Here is a 23,010-nt window from a genome sequence, read left to right as displayed (position 1 = left end):
TGGTATTTATCTGACTGTTAAGTACTCTAGTGCTCTTGTGGTTTCCTGTATCCATGTCTGTTATAAACATTTTCTGCAGGTCAATCTCTGACCTAAGTTTGGGCAGAGGAAGAGCCTTTTGGCTTCAGGCAGGAAAGATATTGTTACATGTCTTTCCTAGGCTTTTGTGGTAATAAGTATAGGATGGTATTAGAGAGCCAGCTACTTCCAATATTTTAATGCTCTGGTTCTTTTTGCAGGGATTAACTACTCTTCCAAATACATGGTGCTGTCAGAGCATGTACCAGAATGTTATTTCCTTTATGGTTCTTTTAAAAGATCATGTTGAGATAATCTTCCTTGCTAGGGTGTCTTAGCTATAAAAAAAAGCCCAAGGCAAACAAAAAAACCCCACCCAACCCCCCAAAAACCAAACAAACAACAACAAAATAAAACTCCACAAATCCTTGGGTGTTAGTGCGTTTTTTTTCTATAGTCTGACATACTTCAGTACAGCAAAATCTAAGAAGAGGGAAGTACAATCTGAAAGGCAAGAGTTGGAAGAAGGTCCTCTGGCTTAATTAGTTTACATATGGACTTCAGTAGCTGTTACTTTTTTTAATACAAATATAGTTTGTGGGTTTTTTAAAAAAAATGTTTGCATCATGCTTTCTAGTTAAACCTTGGGGAGGGGGTGACTTAATTTCTAAAAGGAGACTAGCAGCTTTACCCTTTAAATGTCATAGGCTATTTCAGAGATTATTTGGCTGCAGTAATGAAAGATATTACATCATTCATGAAACTTCAGATCTCCCTGTTACTTGAACTAGAGAAATACAATTAAATGTGATTTCCAGGGATTGCATAAACAGAGCTCCAAATCAGTACGAAACATTTCCGGATAGTAAGAAAGCATTTCTGGACATCCCTGATGAGCTAGAAATTATTTCAGACATCTGGCTGTCCTATTCTCAGGTATTCCACTGGGACACAAAGCTGTCTAAAATACAGGGTGCAGAAAGTCTACCAACCAGCTGCTAATGTGGAGGTCACCATTTAAATGAAGCAAGTATAAACCTTCCTTTTAGATGAGCTTAGACTTTTAGAAAGAGATTGATCCTTGATGATTTGTCACTACTAAAATATTAATTGGAAATGGAAGGCTTTCTGTGAGCTGAAGAGTATTACAAGTACTTTCAATTTAGGTGTTACGGTTTTTTTGTTTCGGGTTGTTTTGTTTTGGTTTTGTCTTCCTTAAAAGCAAAGAAAGCCTCTGTATTTAAGTGCATTACTTCGGTTTTGATTTTTATTTCCTTTGGCAGACCAGGTAGACTATGAAGAGACCAGCAGGGATAGGCAGGAGTAAGACCAGAAACAATGTTCCATTTCTTCCTATGCTGTCTTCTCCCAGTTGCTGGAAAGGAGAAAACACTAAGACTTACCTCAACAGATTAACACTCCTGGAAGTTTTTTTTGAAGGAAGAAGCCTTCATCTTTCTTCATGTTTCTCTGCCTGTTTCTTATTGTGCTCATCAGGGCATGTCTTGTGAGAATCAATGTGTGGGTACAGCTCAGCTGCAGAGTCCAGGATCACTGCTCGAGGAGGAGGGGCAAAGCTTTTGACATAATATAACTTTTAGGTTTTTAATCTGCAACTTCTTTACATTTGTTCCTGAGGTAAATGTACATATTGTTTTTTTTTTAACGAAAGTTTTAGGAATAGTTTGCCTCATGGAGGACTGCTGTCAATGTTGCCTTGGCCACAAGCTTTATATCCCTATTTAGGATGGTGCTAGATTTGCATCTTGCGCAGTACTTAAGGAATTCAGTATTCTAAGCATAGAATTTGGATTTGTGAGCTTTGTCAGAGAATCTGTCCTCTTTCTTGCAGTCCCTGCTTTCCCAAAGGTATCAATAAGAAATGTTCCAGCTGGCTTCTCTGGTTGAAAAGCATGTAGAGTACATGAAAGATACATGTAGAAGGAAAACAGTGTGTGTGAGAGCTTCAGCTCAGTTCAATTTTCTACATTGCTTGCATTTTATTGTTGCATTTCATGATGTGTTCTGTGGCTTATTGCAAAGAAATTTGATACACAAAGTATTTGAACAATCTGTAAATTAGAAGACAGAAAAAAAGGTTGTGGGTTACCTCCCTCTTATCAAACAAATGTTTCTGAAATTACTAGTGCTACAGCCTCATTCTCACTGAAAAATATTTGTTTGTATTGATTAGGAGACTGCCTGCCCTCACAGCATAGCTGAACTCCTTAATGTTCAGCATATGACATATGGGTTCAAAAAAAGGTATGTGACTATAATGCAAACCGTGAAATCTTTGCAGCAAACATAACCTTGGTTTGACAACGTTGAAAACATTTAAAAGAAATTTGAGTAGTTCTAAAACATTATGACATAGAAACAATTCCCATGGGTATGTCTCATTCCTATTCTTGTGTTGGTCTTGCCAGACCATCAGCTCCCACAGCTGTTTTTCCTCTTTATTGCATCTGAGATCTCACCACACTCCAAATTATAAATACTTCAAATACAGATGTCTTTTCATCTACATACTGGCTCATTTTTTTAGGCAGGTTCCATATCTCCAAGTCCTAAAAATCCTTATTGGGAAACAAAGCTTGATAATAGAATTCTGGAAAAGGGGGCTAGAAGGCTTCTGAGAGTTTATCTGGATGTCTAATCAAAGGCCATTTGAGATCTTCTAAAAACAGTAACATAAAAAGAAACAAACCACAAAGAGTTTCCAGTCTTGTTAGGCAATCTGTATAGGAGCCTAACTATGGTTGCGGTTAGGTTCTTCTGGAAATTAGCCAAGGTTTAACCTAAATCTTCTGTAGTTTTCCCTACACAGATGAAGGGGCTCAGTGTATTTTCTTGCTTTCTGCAGCAGTCTTCTATTCATACTGTCTCTTTCAGTCCGGTAAAGTCTGAACAAGTCTGTTTTAATCTCTCCTCAGGTTGGGTTTTCAAGGCTTCTTTCCATTTTTGTGTAGCTGCTTTTGGACTTCTTTCAGTTGTTCTGTCATTTAGAGATGTGCTTTTCAAAACAGATTGAGGTGTTTGTAATGCTAAGCAGAATAAAAAGCTTACTCTGTTTTGCAATGCTGTGACTTTCTACAGATCCTTTTCTGCTCTAATGCTACCTAATAGTTGGTTTCCATTACAGGTTGATATGGTTAATTATTTACAGCTGAAATTGTGCTTTGCAGACAATTTCATTCAACTCCATCTGATGCTTTGAAGCCTTTCTTGTTTTTTTTTCCAAGGTAACTTGGTTTTCTGATCAACTAAGTGTTCGCAGTTTGTATAATTTAATGTCCACCTGCAGATTTAGTGTACTTACTGCTACCAAAATACTTAAATGTTTCCTGTTTCATATGTTTTGAGTTAGTAGAACTATATCTGTTACATCATTACAATTTGATGTTTCATTAATACCTTTTTTCTTTTTTGTACAATTTGCATATTGGCAGGTAGTCTTTAGCAACTCGAACATGAGGATTTAGGCAGAGTAACTGGCTGTATGCATACCTGTACCTCTCACTGGCTGTGCTACCAGGGTAGGTTTGATCATGGCAGTCACTAGGCTTTGAGTGTGCATGGTACAGCTCATATGACAGACCATGTCTGTTAGTTGCAGTCATCTAACCAAGTCATTAGAAATACGCCCTTTTATAGTACTTGTTCTGGACAAGCCTTTGAGGTGTGTCGCACCATTTACCTTCTAGGTGTTTATATTTTGTTTATGAAAAAACTGAACAAACAAGCCCCCAAAACCCGAACAAACAACCCTTCATAGTATTTTATATCAAGGTTACAGGTCTATGATTTTTCTGAGTTCCCCATTCTACTTTTAAAGATAAGGTTCTAAAGAATGGTAGCCCTTTTTTCCACTTTTGAGGAAATCTTAACCTTGCTAAATTTTTCTCAGTGGATAATTATTTAATATGACTAAGCTGCATTTAACTTATTATCTTTTAGATTTCACTTGCATTTTGATTTGTCAACTCTTATCACTCCACATTGTCTCTGAATCTTATCTTTGAATATTTTTTCTGAAGTTGGTAATAATGCCTTTATGATTTATAGTCTGACTTGCATGGTTTTTAATTTATTGTAACTGTCAGAAGGAAAGATGGTTCAAAAACAGCTTGTTGTGAGTTCATCTTAAGCATTAAGTGTGTGTTAGAGGCAAAGGGCTGCTGTCTATTAAATATCATCTACTAATAGGAAGCTAGTAGAGAGACTTTTTCTAGGTAAAAGTTCAGCAACACCACAACTCAGAATTAGATGTATAAATGATCAGAAAAAGACATTAAAAATCACAGAATGGTTGAGGTTGGAAGTGACTGCGGGAGGTCATCTGGCCCAACCCCTCTGCTTAAGCAGTGCCACCCAGAGCTGGTTGCCCAGGTCCATGTCCAGATAACTTTTGAGTATCTCAAAGGAGGGAGACTCTGCAGCCTCTTTGGGCAACCTGTCCTAGTGCTTGGTCACTGTCAAAGTAATGAAATGTTTCATGGTGTTCAGAGGGAATCTTCTGTGTTCCAGTTTGTGCCCATTGCCTCTAGTCCTCTCACTGCACACCACGGAAAAGAGCCTGCCGCCATCTTTTTTGCACCTTCCCTTCAGGTGCTTACATACATTGATGAGATCCCCTGAGCCTGGTCTTGTCCAGGCTGAACAGTCCCAACTCTCTCAGCCTATTATCATAGGAGAGATGGTCCGGTTGCTCCAGTGGCCCTTCCTTGGACTCATGTCTATATCTCTCTTGTGCTGAGGAGCTCAGAACCAGATCCAGCACCCCAGGTGTGGCCTCACCAGTGCTGAGTAGAGGGGAAGGATCACCTCCCTCAACCTGCTGGCAACACTTTGTCTAATTCAGCAAACAATTGTGGGTAATAGTGTTTTCGTCAGACAAAGGAAGACTTTGAGGAACTTCAGAACTAATAGAAGACAATAAACTGGCAAAAAAAAAAAAAATTACAGGCTTAGTTCAACACTGAAAAAGAAAACAATGCTTACCTGAGTTAAGGCTCTTCAACTGTGCATGCAACATAGTTGGCTTGAAATTAGGAATGGGATCTGTATATCGTAGAGGGATGTCCAAGAGAAGGTTCATAAAACAAGCTGTGTGAAGTGGACAATAATAGAAAAGACATACTGTTCTTACATGGATAGGGGATATGTTGTCATGCAGAGCCCAGTGTTGAGGACTTTATTGCACATACTGCAAAATTACTGAAGATTTGGAGAAAGTTAGTAAAAAAGCCAAGAGGCGTGCATAACTCTGACAAGTTGAAGACATTTGAGTTGGTTATCTTGAACAGGAAGTTAATTAGAAGGGGCGTTAAGATCAGAACCTACCTAAAGCTGTCTGTCTGCATAGGGGAAACTACTTCTGTTGTAGGACAGTGTGGAAGGGACTGGGAGGGGATCTGGGATGGAAAGCTGGATTTGATGTTCCTGTTGCTGCTGAGAAAATAAAAGCAGGAGTTATGACTATCCTGTCCATATGAACTATCTCAGTTCATAATGGAAATCTAGATCTTAATTTTTCTAGGACATACCTGGAGCCAAGACTGTAGGAAAATGCCAAGAAGGATTTCAGTATCCTTATAGGAGAGAAAGGATTCTGTGAGGCTTGAATACTAGGCATCAAAATCTCAAATGGTTTCCAGCTATAAAGAGTTAAGATAAAGCCATCATAAGGACAGGGTAAACTTTTAAAGGGAGATTTTTAAGTTCATCTTACCTGGCTTCTGATATAGCACAGACATAATATTTTCCACAGTTATTACAACCAATAGCTTGTTTGATTAAACATATTTCACAATCAAGATTGGATGCTTTTGTAGAATATTGTGTTAGTGTTTTCTGTTAAAAGTCAATTCCCAAAATCATTTTTATTGATTCTAGTCTGAATGTTTTTGAGCAATATTCCTGGCATTATTTCTTGTTATGCCTGCATGTTTTTTTCCTTTTCAATAGATCTCCTAATGGACCTCCCATTCTTTCACTATGAAAGTAATGTTTGTCTTCTAACCAGGTATTTTTTTAGTCTGAGCTACTGTGCCATCTAGTTCGCTTAACTGCTTCTGATTTACCTGCTCCTGACAAGAATCAGGAATTAAGTGAGCCATTGGTTTCGTCCTTTATGTAGAACAAAAATCGCCCAAAAAGTCCTAAAATAAATTGTAGCTAACAAAATGCATTGGGACTCGGACTTGTCTCTTCCTTTTAAGGCAAGAATAGGTGGATCACTTGTATGGAGGGGGAAATTGCTTAGGGATTAAGGGACTGAGAAATTGCTGAAGTGTGGCAAAGGGAGAGTTGCAGAGGGAGCTGCTGGCTCGTCTAGAGGTTGTGAGGCTTCAGTGAGGGGCCAGGAGCGGGTGGCTGGGCCTCAGAGAGGATAGGGAGAGCTTCTGAGGGACTGGGGGTAATTGAACAGAATCCACCACTGTTCAGAAAACAGTAGATTTGGCTGGAAGTACCGGCCTGTCTGCCAAGGACACAATGAACAGAGGGAGGGATGTGCTTTTTGTTCTGTCTGCCCTACTTGCTCTCTGATTTTTCTGTTTAAAATTTAAGCTTCTGGTTCTTGTTCTAATAATGGTTGTGCGTGTATTGTTTTGTTGTGTGTTGTGTTCCCCCTGCACCAAATAAAAAGCGTTTCTAACACTTCTGGAAAGCTTTCTATAAGGGGGGATCCAGACATGTAATTTTAAAACTGTGGCTAACTCTGGGTGCTTTGCATAACTCCTGTCCTTCTCTAAGTGGTTTGGGGCATGCACATGTAGAGAATTTTTAATGATGGTTTCCTACAGCAGATCGTGGTAACTGGTGGAGCATATGGTTGCTCAAGTAAATAATCTTTTTTGACTCCTTTCCTCTCAGATGTTCTGCTGTCATTTCCCCAGTTATTTCTTTCAAAGTATCTTTACAAATGTTTGGCATCTTTAATAAAAATGTGGATTTTTCTGCAGTCTCTGCCACCTATACTTAAAGGTGAGATGACATGTTTGCTCTCATAGTTACAGGCTTCTGCAACTTAAGAATGGGTATTTGGGAGTAAATAGTTTTGTAGCTAGAGCAGTAAGAAATATGAGATTTGTCTGTGATGCTTACAGTGCAATAGAGCCTTCTATTCAACAGTTTAGGAATATACAAGTTTGTAGAGGAGGTAAATGTTTCTACTGTTACATAAATCAAAATACCAGGATTCTAAAGCTTGATGCTTTTAGTACAATTCCATAAATATAGCAATACTTTATAACTTACTACATGGTGATGTGTACATACTAAAAAGATGAAGCTATGTGCAAAAGTATCATTATTGTTGCATTTATCCTGTGTGGCAATGTCTCAGTTGTGCTCCAGTATTAATCACTTCAGTGTAAGTTCTTTCGGTAAGGTCTGCTTCAGCCTGCATCCTGTGGTACCCTTCTCACGCAACTCTCCTTTCACAAGTGGTAGGAAGGATTTTGATTATTTGAGGAATATGAACTTATGGAACAAAAAGCTGTTAGACACTACTATTTTGTGCTTGGAATGCAGCTATGTTTTTGTTTGATGGCGAAGTTCAATAGAAAAAAGTTACTCATTTTCTTTACCATATTCTAATCATAGAAAATTGACAATTAAATAAACTGAATAAATTAATAGAATGAGAGGTTTCAGGTGGAAGGGACCTCAAGAGTTCTCTGATCCAGCCTCCTGCTCAAAGCAGGATCAGTGATGGAGTCAGACGAGGTTGCTCAGAGCTTTATCCTGCTGGGTCTGGATAACCATCACCATCCTATGGTGCTCTCCTTCAAGCTGATCATCAGCCAGGAGTACATCTATAAAACATAAAAACAGACCTTGAGAACAAAAACCTGCCCCTATGCTTTGTTGTCCACATTGAATTAAAGTTGACCACTGTTAATGTATTTTTATTACCACTGCATAAAACGTACCTTAGGTTAACAAAACAAAGTGCAAAGCTGTGGGCCTCTTAACAGCAGCCCGATAGTCTGAGGTTTCCCTGTCTTCTTTGGTCTCTGGACTCGTGGTTTTTGCAGCAGTCCAGTATGATTTGGGCAGTGATGAATAACTACTCCTCTGGATTAAAATCTTGTTCCTCTATTCTTGCAGTCATAGATTTCATAAGAGTCATATGTTTGTACTTTTTCCTACATTGTTACATTCACAGGCATTATTGGTTTACTATTGAAATAATTTGAGAAATTGAGTCATTGCAGAGGTGTAGCATGCCTGTATCTAGTAGCAATAATGACTTTAGGCTACAATGTGTGCTAATATGTTCATGATCTCCTAAAAGTGCTTTCTCTGGCAAAGGTACTTAAGGGAGCACTGATTTTTTTTTTTGGCTATGCCACTGATTTTAATTTACTAGTAGCTGAAGGCTAACCTATGTGCTGCTTTCAGTTGTTATAGAAATATCTGATCTATGTGGTAGGGCTTTCCTAAATGCGTGGTAGAGCCTTCATTTAGACGGAAAATACTTAAACCAACAGCTGAAAACTGTATGACAATGTCTAGCTATTAAGTAATTCACTAGGAATTGTGACATGACTGAAGCTCTCTTAAGTGTTGTTTACAGCTGATGGTGCTTGAAGTAGAATGGTTTTTCTCATGGTGACTTCTGTTGATTCTTTTTTTCCTGTCCTTTGTCTCTGGAGATGCAAAGATAACAAGAGAAGTGTAGAGTGAAAATGTATGACAAGGTGCTGGCATTCAGCTGAACTCACCAAAGCAAAACATGATTCTTACAGCTTGCTTGTTTTTCATTCTATGCTCTTCTCACAAGACTTCCACCAACTTCTTTTCTTCTTGCCTCTTTCTAGTTTGAATGTGTGCGCTGGCCTAAGACTCTATGTGAAATGGTGTTATGGCAAACAGTATTTGTCCCTAACACCTAGCTGAAGTTTGAAGAGAATTCCATCTTCACATTCTTTCAAACTAATGCCACTTAAATTTTCTCTTCTAAGTAACAAAGGCCTAAACAGAATGTTTTCAGACTAGTGTTGTCTTTACAGAATGCTTTCTCAACTATTCCAACAACTATAGGTGGGAGGAGAGTAATTATTAGTAAACCAAGAACATTATAAATGGTTGCAAAGCTAGGACTCAGAGTACTGAATAGTAATTTAACTTCAGCCTAGGCTGGAGGGATACCTGGTGGTCTTAACATCAAGCAATGAGATTTATTCACATTTTGAAAATATCATTGATAATCAGATAACTAAGGCAAAAAAAAAGGAATATAAACACAATGTGTTTCATTTCAGATTGATAGAATACAGCTGACTCAAACCTCTCGTGGGGCAGTTCTCATTACTCTGGTCTGTGACTATATAGATACCTATGGCTTTTGGTGGCCAAAACAGTATGAAATTCTGTTTGCTTAAAAGGTACAGTCCACTTCCCCTTACATTCCCAAGTCGCTAGTAAGTGTCATAAACCCCAAACATGTTAAACTGGTTTTTAAGGCATGTAGAACAGGACATGCACATTCAGCTGAAACTTTTCTTCAAATGTGGTTTGTAATGAAAACACAGAAGGAAGCTTAACTGCAGCGACACTGCCAGGCATCACAGTAATGAATAATCAGAGAGTGCGCACTGTGTGCTTGTGTTACAGATTAGTTTGTCTTGACTGTTAGAAGTGATTTTTCAGAGTCTTGACATTCCTGGCAAGTGCAGCGTAGGAGCTTCTGGATGCATGCTAAATTTCTGGCTGACTGGCAATCATGCTATTTTTAGGCTTAAAGGGTTACAGTGTGGCATTTAACATGCTTAGAATGAAATTATACGTTCTCTTCTATCTGAAAATTAGTAATTTTAATTAACTTGAACACAATTTATACATATATTGGACACTTTTTAACAAAACTTGTTTTGGAGAGTAGACAAATTTGGTGTTTAGGTATTCCTATAGCAGTGACCATAAAGCAGTTATGTGAATTGCAATCTTTAACGCACTTACCCATAGAATGCTCTTGTGGACTAGGTAAGCGTTTCTATTTGTGTTTTATGGATGGGGCAGTCAGAGGGATTGAAATAGCTCTGTAAATTTAGCTCCTAAATATCAAGGTTCTGTGGATTTGGACAATGGGAATTTGAATGCCTAAAGAACAACTATATAAATAGGAACACTTGCATTTGTGGATCTTGATTTAAGTCACTCCTTTGTAATCATATGATGAGTCTGCATAGGCTCTCCCAGGCTGCTGGAGTTTACTTCCCTTCCTTGATGGTTCTGCCTGTCTGTGCTGGCTGTTGGTAGTGTTATGGTGAACTATGTAATGTGCAGTGGGACCTTTGCCAACATAGTAACATTAATCTACTTCTATATGTATGTAATAAGTATTTCTTGCTATGAACAAATAGGTATAAACTATCTAATGTAAATTACTTTTTTGACTGTTGCTCCAAGTTTAATGAACTTACTTCTAAGTGATAGTATTTGACTTTATATAGTCCAAATACAGACTTTTTCACTGCATAACATCTAGAACTATGATTTAAAGGAAATTTGGGCATATTTCCTAATTCAGACTAGTACCAATCATCAAAAATACAAATCAAGACAAACTTTCTTTTCATAGTCTTTTTTTTCTGTAGTTCAGGTTTTAAAATTCATGAATGCCTCTTCAGAATTCTCTTGTGGCTTTTGTGTTACCTGTAGATAAAGGAATTCAAGTAATGAAAATTTTCATAAAGGAAGCTTTGATCTGGCAAAATGATTGCAGGTACCTTGTATGTAACTGCAGCCTCCAGGCAGTCCTGCTAGCAGCAAAGGATCATCAATAGGTCAGTGTTACAAAAGATTTGGGAGCGAGAAGTTCACTTGCTTGGACACTCTGTGTGTGATGAGAAAAATAACTGGTCGTAGCTTGCACAAAGATGGCTCATTGTGTTTGGTTATATCCATACTTGTACAAAATGGGATAAACTAGTAGTATGAGGAAACTTGCAGATAGTATGAAAAGTGTTTGAATGCTGGGAGGAAGACATTGATTAAGATTGATTATTTATTTACTTGAGAATTTTAAGTGACTATTCTAAGTTATATAAATTTAGTTAATTGAAAGCTGAGGTCTGTAGTAAGTTTTAGGAAATGAGAAAGAGAGAACAATTCAGGAAGGTAATGGAACACGTTGATGAGGAGTGATAGGCAAATGGCACTGATATTAGTGTACGTATAGGTGAATAATTCATGATTTTGATTTGTATCTCAAAAGATAATTGATAAACAACCTGACATTCCTCATTCTTCTTAGCATTGACACAAAACCTGCATTAATACAGAAAAATAGCCTCTTCCACTTGCATATATTGTGATTAAATCTACCCAAAAGCTTCTGTTAGTTTACTTTATAAAACATATTGTTAGGGACAGGTCATATGGTTCTTTCAGCTGGAATAAACTCTGCAATTCTGAATTTTTTAATTACTATTTTTATTTTTAGTTAATTGTGAGATAATTTGAGTGCCCTGGGCATTTAGAGGGGAAAATTTTGAAGGGCAATTAGAAGATCATAAACACCAGTGGGTTTGTGCATCTTTCCTGAAGGGCAGGGAGATTACAAAGCAGAGGGCAAGCAGTTTGGTGGCTGGCGTAGGCTGAAAGTGCAGCTAAATTCAAATGTGTATGGAGATAGAATCAAGACAGTATTCAAGTAAATTGAAACAAAAAAAAGTGTAGTTTATATAGTTATAAATATGTCTATATATACATTCTAAGACGACAGTTACTTCCTAACTTAGAGATCATAAATGTAGCTTTGAATTATTGTTTGCCTGGGGTTAGCATATGACACTTCCATGAGTGATTGTGCCATGACTTGGACTGTCATTGAGTAGTTAACTTTCTTTTTTTGGTTTCCTGTTGGTAACTGGAAGAAGGAAAAATGATCCAAAAGTAAATTCAAGGCTTTTTTCTTACTGGGTTCCTTGTATACTTGCATGCAACTATCTACAGGTACTGATTCTTCCCAATCACCAAGCTGAAGAATTTCCTTGTAAGTGTACAGTAGGACTACTCCATGCCATAAATAAACGTTATGCATAGAGCTCACTTTTGCTGAGGATTGGTTACTTGCCATGCCGTTTCTATTGTCTGTCACTCTTTTTGTGGAGTACCTCAAGTTCACCCCTGGAAATAGTCAATAGCATTTCTGTCATGTAGAAGAAAAGAAATCTGCATGAAAATAGAAGTTGCCGTCCTGTATTCAGGAGTAACCTGTGTCAGGCTTCACCATGAAGCAAAGAAAATGGAGCTACCAAGGTTTTTTTCCAGGCTGGGGGCAGGAGACAGCTGACTTAGATGTCTGTGTGTGATTCTGCAGGAGCATGTGACAGTGGTGAAATTGATGCATCATGTGAATGTTGTGTATTTTGCCATGCATTGACTAAAGGATGTAGAAGATATTAAATTGTGTGGTTGTGGTGCTTTAACTTCGCTTGGGCGGGGGTGTGTGGGAGAGAAAATTGACAGAAATGAAACAAGTCATCTGAAAGGGATAGGTCTTTCCAAGGTAAAGGAATGTTAAGCATTGGAGCAAAACAGGCATTTCATTTAAGTGATACTTTAAATCAGATTTTCCAGAAAAGCTTTTGTTCCAAATGTTGTGCTGCTTGAGATGCATGTCTGAGTGCAAGACAATGTGAATAGTTCAAGAAGGAATAGGGCTGCAGCTGTGGTGCAGGTCAGACCAGCGGTGGGGCTTGCAGTTGACTCAGTGGCTGGCTGAAATCGAAGAACTGTTTGATTCCTTCCTGAAGGCGAAGCAAGAAATAGGGTGAGACATAGAGTACCATTATCCCCTCTGATAAGTACCTCTGTAAAAAGGGGGATTTTGTTTTGAGAAATGGTTTAAGAGGAAATGCAGCTGTCTTCCAGATGTGTCAGGTTGTTAACACACACTCCTTGCTTTCCTTTGATACTGGAATCATTCAAATATTCTGTTCCTGTAACTAAATTCGGTTCCTGTGGCCTTTCGCTTTGCATACTCCACCTTGCAGGGATTTGGGTTGTTTATTAATCTGCTAGCTGCTCCGTGTACTGATTCTGGCTGCACAACCACCTTCTCAGCAAATCGCATCCTGTATGTTTCCCAGCTGCTGCCATCCTTAACACATGCAGAAAATGTCTCCTGGCTGGCTGAACACAAATTCCAGCTGGCATCACCTCGTGACTGAGCAAAACTCCCCCCTCTCTCAGTGGTGTTATGGTCATGCTGGTTCCCTGTCTCAGGTGTTGTCTCCAGGCAAGGATGTGGGGTTGCAGCAGAGCTTGGGGGGGGGGGGCAGGCTGAGGCAGCTGGGAATCTCTTCTGCTCTGCAGCCAGGAAGGAGCAACAGCTGTGGCAAGTGGGGGTGTGTAGCTAGATCCGGATGATGAGCGGGTGAATGAAAATAACAGCTCACTTATCTCTATCCAAGATGATACCTGCCAAGCACCGAGTTTATGGCAGTAACAGGCTTAATGATTGACCTCACCGTGGTTTTGCCAGCAGAGGACTTGTTCTGTTTTACTGGCTGTGAGTCCTTGTGTGGAGCTTTATGGTTCACTGAGACAAAATTATTTAGTCTTGCAAAATAGTTTGTATTTAGCAGTTCTAGTTTACAGTTGCTAAGCCATTATGGCTAGTAGGGCTGTACTTCAAAATAGTACTTTCAGTTCTATTGCTGTAAATATTCTGTAATAACATCTTTATTTCCTTAAAAATATTCTACAGAAGTTGTGTTGCTGCCTAGCTCCTAAAAGGAGACAGTCTTCTGGCTATGTGCTCTGTGGGTTTCTGCTGGTTTGCAGAAGTAGAGGTACTGAGCATGGTTCTGATCTTTGAAAGAAGGTTACTTATGCACCCCATAGGAGGAAGAGGAAGGATAAAATCACTTGCATGCTGTGATGGTGAAATATCATATAGCTAGGCAAATATATAGAAAAATGGGTGAACAGATGAAAATTCACAGCGCCAGCATAGAAGTCTCTGTGGAACTTAGCAGCTATTTTTTCTGAGTTACAAGTATTCTTCTTTGTCAGAAGATGTGTCAAGAATCTCCTTGCATTCCAGAATCGGGGAGTTCTGCCTTTATATATTTTGCATTGTGAACCTATTAGGCTTTCTTCGTGTGTGTTTTGAAGTGCTGTGTGCTGTTGTCAACTTTTTAAAATATAAAGGTCAGATCTGTTGCTTTTATCTACATTGTTTACTGTTACACTTGCAAGCTATTGCAGAAATAGGGGTTGATATGACATGCTGTGGTTCTTCAGGTGAGAGGGAATTTAGCTGACCCCTCATGTCAGTTTAAGATCTTGGAACACGGTTAACTTCAGCTCTCAGCTTTGTGTCTGATAAGGGATAAAATCAATTTTTCTATTCCCACCCTTCCTGGTTCCATCTTCCTTTGGAGACTTACAAGAAGAATGAAGCGCACACATGTTTCTTCCATCCCAGGGAAGAAATGAAAGCACCCTCCCCCCATCCCACTTTAGCTGTAGATGATGTTTCTCCCGGTAGAAGAGCCTGAAGCTGATGATTTTATCCTTGAGACGTTCCAGATTCAGAGCAAGTAAGGTGAGAGGTCGGAAAGCGAGAGAATGTCAGCCTAGGGACCATCTGGAAAATACCAAGTTTTTAGTATTCATTCTGACAAGAATATTTGTCATATATTAATGTTGCTATTGGAATATGGCCTGTAGCTATAAATGGAATGACCATTTAATTTAGTTCGGTTCAGGATTTCCTTTACCAAGCCATTATTTAGCAAAACGCCAAAATACATTAGGCAAGTGATAACGTCTACAGTGAATCTGTAGTAAACAAAACTAGCAAATCCATCGCAAATGGTTCTGGGTGCTGTTAGGCTGATGAAGCCTCATGTCCTGTGGCTTTGTGCATCTGGTTGTATGCAGGAAACCGATGGGCTCAGATAGCTTTTTCTGTGCTGGCTGAGCAAAACCCAACATAGACACTAGCTGGTCTGGAGGTGCGGGCCTGACGCATGGCCAGCATGTGCTGACCAGCTCGGCAAGCCACTGCGCTGTAGAAGCAGGCAGCATGAGCAAGTGGCATCGGAGGCTGCGTGCAGCTGTAGTGCCTTATGTTGTGTAGGACTGTTGCGGCACCTAAATGTTGGCGAACTCCATCCACTTGTTAAATTTGCTTTTAAAATGGCTATCAGAGCCCAAAATCTTCAACTGATGGTAGAAGAGGGATGAGGTGGGATAGCTGGATTACTCGTTACCAAAGCATGATGGTACAGACCTCCTCTTCTCTGGAAATGGGCTCGTAGGCAGTCTGGTTTTTTTTGACACCCCCACCCCACCCCCTCCCCATTGCATTTTGGATCTCTGCTTGAAGTAATCAGAAGGGACAGACTAGTGTATGGATCAGAAGGCTTCCAAGTGGCTCAAAAGGGTTAGTATTGCTTATGTTTTAGAAAGTGGTTTCTTGAAATGCAGAGAAGGTTGGGACTTGGTTAAGGCCGCACACTGAGTCTGTTACTGATTATGTCACAAAACTGATCTGTGTTCTAAGTAACACCAATGATGTATGTCAATAGTGCACCCGTAGTTTGAACCGGAATTGTGTAAATGGGTATCTCTTCTTGGTGTAACAACAGCGTGTTGCAGCAGGCTAGCTTACCTTGTGACTGTTAGACAGTCAAAACTAAGCTACTTCTAATCAGTATTTTTATTGGCTTGTACTTGATGATTTCAGAATTTGATGTTTAGCTTTGGCACTTTGGACCTTTTTGCTTGATGTATATTTTTCCCCCTGAAGTTTGCAAACACATACTGTATGTTCCAACCGCATGGAGGTGAATGTGTGAACAATGAAAACTAATTATGCTCATTAGCATAAACAATTAATATAGCTGCAGTTTGATAATGATTCAGTTCTGACCCTAGAGACAAGAATTTATTTTCCAGATATTTTTATGTTGGTACAAGCAATAGTAAAACCAAACAAACAAACCTAGGCAGCAGCTTTCAGCATCGGGCATGGGAAAACTCAGGCTGTTCTGTCACCTTTTCTAAAAATCAAAGCAGTATAATGTTACATGGTGGTCAGGTTTGCCTTTTGAAACCGAATAATTACACATTTTAAAAAAAATTCTTATTTCCTGACCTAATGGAAGGAGTGGATCTTGACTGGACATGAAATGTTTATTTCAAGGCTAAATCTGTAGTATGTGCCAACTAACTGGTGAAAAAATGCCCTGTGTTGATTGGTTTATTTAACTTTCTTCTAGCAAAATAGCATACTGTGGTGTTGTCCTTCCACTGCATGGGAAGAGCCTAAAATAACAGAAGCTGTTATAACATCTCCCAAAGCGTGCCCTTGTCAAGGTTGCAGTTCTATTTTTGCTGAGTTTTGTGCAAACAGAGATAGATATGGTAGGTACTTCACAAAATATTTTATAACTAAGATGCTGAGTCCCTCAAAAGTAGAAAATCAAACAAAAACACAACTCCCACCCCTGGTTATGCAAATACAATCAGCTAATGTATGTTATGGTTAGCCTGGGCTTGTGTGCAGCCTGGCTCGCCCGTCAGCAGATACAAAACTCTAGAATTAACCTGCAGATGTTCTTACTCTTCCTTAGTCAGCAACCCAGAATTTCTGAGTGACACAGGGAAAGCTGAGGGTTCTTCTGTTAAATCACAGAAAATAAAGCTCTGGAAACTTTATGTAAGCAAGTTCTGTTGGCTCATTCTGTGCTACCAAATTTGTAAATAGTTATGCTGAAAATATAGAAATTAACAGGTCTTTCTCAAGGGTATTTGGAGCAGCAGAGGGTGGTAAAGATGAGGGTGTACTCTGAAGCAACAAGCTGATAGTGGTGTAGTATGCTGAAGGTTATTAAATGCATGGATGCCACGTTTGAATCCGGGTCTTTAAGGCGCTGTTAGTTTGTGTTTGGGAGAGCATCAGCAAGTAGTTTCTGTGCTTGTTCCGCTCATCTGCTTTCCTGACCATCTATCTGTTTTAAACGCTGCTATTTTGCAGAGAAACAGAGTCCTGGATCCTGTGCTGGATAGAGACTTTGCCTAACCCAGTACTGCCACTTGTATAGGGCCTTTATGTCCTTCTCTGTTATAGATGACGAGGTCGGCAGGGTAGTAGGTCTATCACGTGAAATGGATTTATAAGGCAACAGTGGATAAAATGGGTTTACCTGTAAGAAAATCAGATGTTCAAACAAAATCAGACCACTTTGGGCTGAAATAGATGAGCACCATTGGTGTGAATATTCTGTTAGCTCTGCTGAGCTTGTGAGGATGATTAAAAAAAGTGCCGGGATGAGATTGATTGAGGTTTTCTGCATTAGCAGAAATGGTGCTTCAGAAGTCTATTTAATGTCACTATTCCAGTTTAGCAGTAGAAAGTATAATAGAAAAAGTATCTTTAATTCCATCAGGATGTTCAGAAGCTAAAAGAAAGTTCATGTAATGTGAAAGAACCAAACCCTGTCTATCTGTGTGTGTAAGCTTTTTAGCTTTATATACATATATATATGCAGATAAAGAAACCTAACATTTATGTTGACTAAACTTGACAAAAACACAATTGGACAAGTAATAACGATACAGGGCAATATTTTTTCTAATATAAGATTCTTTTGCATTTTTTAAAATATAATTAAACAGAAGTTCTTGATGAGCACCTTCTGTAGAGTACTACTTGGAGAGGCTGCTTACGTAGTATTTTCTATATATTTTATATATATATGTATAGTGTGTTATTAATTATGTTTTATGCATAATATGTTAGAATATATCTTTAGAAAATGCTGATTCATTTACTTGATATATTTCTTTTTAAAGAAATGATAGAATTTTATGGCTAGAACATTAAATATTACTTTTAGTGCTCTGGAAAGTTCAAAATAGTGAGGAATTAAAACATAACACAGCAGACTTCTATAAGAAGAGCCCTCCTGTATAATAGTTTATCTAGTATTGTTTGCTTAAAATAATTTTTTTAAAACTTTAAATCAGAAGTTAGACGTATCAGACCATCTGTTCTGCTTTCTGCTACTTCATTACTGCAGTGTCTCCCAGAGACGTCTGACTTTGTTCCATCTGTTGATAGATAAAGAAGGTCATTTTGACAAAGGTCTGCAAATTCATCTCAAACATATTCTAAATTAATGTCTTTGTGTCTTTTTATTATATATAGTACAATATTAATTACAGGTCAGTTTTTCTTAAAGTTATTTCTAGCAACAACAATATTGTGACTTGCTTCTAGTTGTTCGTGTCCAGTGTGAGTTCCTTCTGTCATTCTGCTCACAAGAACACTAGTCCCCGAGTAGCAGGTATAGAGTAACACTGACTTTTAAGACCAATTGCTTTTCTACTGGAGGAGAAAACTTATCCTTGGGTAAAACTGTTGCGTTCATGTACCGCCTGTAATTAATTTTGTTGTAGTTGGCTAATACTTTGTGGCTGAGCTCTGCAAAACCTTACTCAGTTTTCTGATCTAAGGGGTGGTTTTGGTAAATGAGTCTTTGAAGAGGGTAGGAAACATGCAGTAAGAGTACTTCAGAAAGTTTTCAAAGCATCTTCAGATCTGTTTGAATTTTTTAAAGTAAAGCTGGATTTGGACCAGAGTTAAGATGTTTTTGATCCGCTTGACTGTCTGCTCATACGTCATCAGCTTGTCTGTGAGGATGTCAAGGGTCAAAAGCTTTTCTGAAGCCCAGGCAGACAATGTCCACTGCTCTCCCCTCATCTACCAGGCCAGTCATTTAATTGTAGAAAGTTAAATTGTGGAAGTTGGAAGGCATTTAAGCCACAGGAACCTGCAAGCAAAGAAGTAGCCTTTAAACTGCCTTTCACAATTACACTGTTCTGTCATCAGGTAGTATTGCTGCCTCAGTCTGTGTTCCTTCATGCAGGATGCTACAATGTGGTTTAAACTATTTGTATTAGCTACAAATATAGTCTTTCACCTTTCATGGAACACCTGTGGTTAGATTTGTAGAAGTACAGAGCGTGTGTGTGTGTGTGTGACTGAAATGTGCTGGTGATGTCCCTTCTGTGAACTTTAAAAAAGATAAGTTCACCCAATAATTGATATTACATCTCCCTGGTTTGTATTCAGACCCATGTAATCTCTTTATTTCTCAGTTTCCTCATATATGTGGAACTGGAGTAACATTGAGTATCACTAAAACTCATCTGAAAGGGGAACATGATTTTTATGAAACACTTGAATGACTGAGGAAGTGCTCATGGGGAAATCCCAAACTTCTCAAGTGCAGCATGTGGAGGGTATGCAATAAGTAAAATCACTGGATGAGTCTTGAATGCAATGCCTTTAAAGAGTATCAAGGTAATGACCTGTTTCCTCGATGAGACATGAATTTGCAGCTGCATGTTCACATAATGCTGCAGGACTGTATCGCAGTGACTATATAGAACAGAACCAAAGGTTTCCTGACTTCTCAGTGCTTTTCTTCTTTTAGGATAACTATTAGTTTCTTCTTCAGTTTTACCCATCAGTCTAGCTTTTCTGCTTGCAGGAGGAAGTCTTCATAATGTCTTGTTTAAAACCAGTGGAAAAATTTTGACATAAACTGTATGAGGTAGAAACTGGTGTCTGTTTTCTGCCATCTAAGAGCGTGTACCTAATCCACTGATGTATTAAGTGTGTTTCTTGTCCTAATAAAGTATGTAGGGCTGCTATGGGTAGCATTTTAAATTATGAAAGCTGTAGTTAGTATCACTTCTGTAGTTCTGTTTATTCTAGACCTATTGCAATATACTGTGACTAGCCTGTTGTTAGTAAATACATAATCTCGCCAGTGGGGATAAAATGAGGTTCCCTTGAAGAAAACTACAGTATTTCAAATTTTTCTTGGCTTTTTAGTATGGTATCTATGAATGGGTCTGTAGGTATCTCTACACATAACAAGTTACTTTTAATCTAGGGTTGTTCAGTATGCAAGTCAAGTGGATGGTAAAGCTGAAAATCATAATTAATTTTTTAGTGAATGGAAGAACTGGGATTGATCTCAGTGTGGGCAAACTAACCCACATACTCCTCATTCATGTGAAACCTGGATGACTTTTTGGGGAGGTAGTTCTGCTTAAAATATATCAGGAAAATTTTAATTCCAAACTTTTTAAAAAGGGTTATACATTATATCATATTCCTGATAGCTACAGTCCACTACATACTACTTAATTGTGTTAAATTTTTTCTTGCTGAAATAATGTGGTATAATTATGAGCCAATTATTGCATAATTTTGCTGGATGCTTTAAAAATTTTTGTACCAGTTAGACACACAATATAATATTGATTCTGGATTATTAACATTCATGAGAACAGGAAGTAAACTATTGGTAAAACAGGTACCTTAAATCTTTTCTTTTAAAAAAGTAACAAGTGTGGTTTAATGTAGCTACTGATATATAAGATAATCTGTAATTTGAAAGTTGGATGTTTTAAAATGGTTTATATGGTTTTAAATGGTTTATAGCAAGCACACTTAAGGGTTAAACTGCAGGTGTTCTGTGTGGCGAGAAGAGGTATCACTTTCGGAATGAAGAATAATTTCTAAGACTTTAGAATTCATTATGTTAATTTTTTTTTTTGGCAAAAACATTTATTTGGAAGAGAAAGGAAAAGCATGTTCCAGGGTCTTCCTGTAGCGTCCATCACTATTTCACCGAAATCCAGTCCTAGTCATGATTTTCCATTTGGTATATGAATATTTTCATTCTAACTGGATTTTGAAGGTGTAATAGGGTCTGCTGTAGGGGTTGTGCTGTAGTCTTGCGAACATGAAACAAGTGCTTGATTTCATTACTGTGAATGTTTCCTAAGTTATGTGGAAAAGTTCAAGACTGTAAAGTTCATACATAAAGTCTTAAAGGATTAGTTAAGTTCCTGCTGGCATTCACCATCCTTTTTCACTGCAAAGAGTATTTCGCAGGTTTTGTGAGGTGTTTTGGCAAATCAGTTTTCATTAGTATACTGTTGTACATTTTAAAGGGGTGTAAAAAAATATCCCAACCCTGACCTGAAAAACTGATATGTGAAATTAATGTTATAATACTTACATAAGGTGGTGGTTCTTTGTGTTTGTTCTTACACTTGGTGAGGGTCACCTTTAACAGGAGGCACAAAGGCATCCTGCTTCTTTTTCACTCAGGTATGTTTTAATGTGTGGATTTGAAAATTAATTTCCTTTTCCAGTTCCTCTGAAAACAGCAGCAGTGGGGTTTGCGGTGCTGAATTTTAAATGTAGGGAAATACATTCAGTGGAAATTGTTTGTATAATTTGCCAAATGTCTATGCCCACATAGACAAAAATTAACTTTGTACTAAAAAAAAAAAAGCTTAACAGATTAATAGTCTCTTTATAGGACTTCCAGTTTATTACAGTGGTGTTTGAACTTATAAATCCTATGCTTTATGTGAATAAATATTTTGGCTAATGACAATAAATTGGTACTGCACACTTAAAAAACAAAGTCTATGTGCTTGCACAGAAAAAATATTTAAAAAATAAACAACCAGGTGGAATGGAGGTGTAATTACATCCTTCTATTATGTAATATTCACTACATATAATTGGAAACTAAACTCTACCTAAAATGTAGCTTATTCAACGGCCAAATGTTTGTTTTTTAATTGAAAATCTTTTTTCTTCCATTTTCCTTCCAGGTATTGCTTTGTTTTTGCTTTGGGATACCTCACTGTGTGCCAAATTACTAGAGTCTATATCTTTGATTATGGACAGTATTCTGCTGATTTTTCTGGGTAAGGAGAAAACCAATCTTTCTATCTTGTCCTCCTAACTGATGCTGTATCTGTTACTATTTTTTTTTCCAAGTTAAGTATGTCAACCTTTTAAACTGTGAAAGCATGTGTGTGCATATTGGCGTACATTCAAATACATATGTACCTATGCTTTAATCACGCAAACTGAGAATTTTGGGAACAGTTGTCTGCTAGAATTATGACCGCGTTACCTGCTGCCTCCTGTTCTTGTCTGAAGGGCATAAAGGATCTGGTGGCTGTGGGATTTTTTGCTTTTGCGTTTTCCCCTAAAAGCTCTGTTACCACCCATGATGAAACTTGAATTATATCTAATGTACTTGCATGCCTGGCACAGTCTGATACCACGTAGAGGAAAATCTGAATGTTTTATGGAATTTAGCTTTTAGCTTATTTCTTTTTTGGTTTTATATTAGATCTTCTAGAAGAAGAAAGCTAAGAAGAGAGGCACCTATATGGTGTAGTCGTCATGCAGCCCTTGGAATAGGAAGTTTTGTGTATATGTGTTCTTATTTTATGTAATAACCTTAAGCCTATATTTGACTTGAGCTTATAGAAGCAAAACAGAATTAAATAGGCAAAGTAAAAATAAACCATATTGGTGATTCTTCTTTGTTCTGCAGACAGAGAGAAGTGAGGCACAATGTTCCCTATTAATAAATTGGCTACTGTGATGGTGCTTTTGTTGATTTAAAGGAGAGCATGTATTTTGGAAAAAAGATGGGAAGCTTTTGCTAGACTGCCTGAAAAAAATGCAGGAATACTATGAATGGCAGTGGTCTTTGTAGTTTAGTATTACCTGTGTCGTGTAGTGGAGTTGTGCTTGTTAGCCTTGTTGCCTCTGTCTTCACTGGTGACAGGCATGTAGTCAAGAAACTGAACTTGTAGGCTGAAGCCAAAAGCTTTTATGGTTAAGTTCATCTTTTCTGTCAATTTTTTAGCTCGGTCTTACCTTCTGAAACATCTTCCTACATTTATACCTGCATCAAAGTGTCTGCCTTCAAGCTACATACCCAAGTTGCAACTGTAGTCAGTGGAGATCTGATTGATGTAGACAGCAGAGCCTGAAGGGGGTTTCACCTGACCCACCATGAAGTATCTACCTTAGCATCAACTGGGTCACTTGCCAGATGCCCTTGACTCTATTGACTAGATCTCCACTGGCTATAATAAGAGCTTGCAGCATAGATATAT

The 23,010-nt window shown here is 38.2% G+C and overlaps 1 protein-coding gene across 1 annotated transcript in view; it reads left to right on the top strand.

The window, feature by feature from the left end:
* The window catches only part of MBOAT2 (membrane bound O-acyltransferase domain containing 2), a 96,727-nt gene that overhangs the window by 37,003 nt on the left and 36,714 nt on the right, over nucleotides 1–23,010 (top strand). Inside the window, exon 4 of the mRNA XM_064448006.1 lies at nucleotides 21,703–21,798. Coding sequence (XP_064304076.1) covers nucleotides 21,703–21,798 — 96 coding nt within the window. The remainder of the gene's footprint in view (nucleotides 1–21,702; nucleotides 21,799–23,010) is intronic.

The sequence above is a fragment of the Phalacrocorax carbo genome, chromosome 3 (genome assembly GCF_963921805.1).
Source record: "Phalacrocorax carbo chromosome 3, bPhaCar2.1, whole genome shotgun sequence".
Classification (NCBI taxonomy): Eukaryota; Metazoa; Chordata; class Aves; order Suliformes; family Phalacrocoracidae; genus Phalacrocorax; species Phalacrocorax carbo.
The sequence above is the reverse complement of the archived record's forward strand: the minus strand, read 5'-3'. Positions and strand labels throughout refer to the sequence as shown.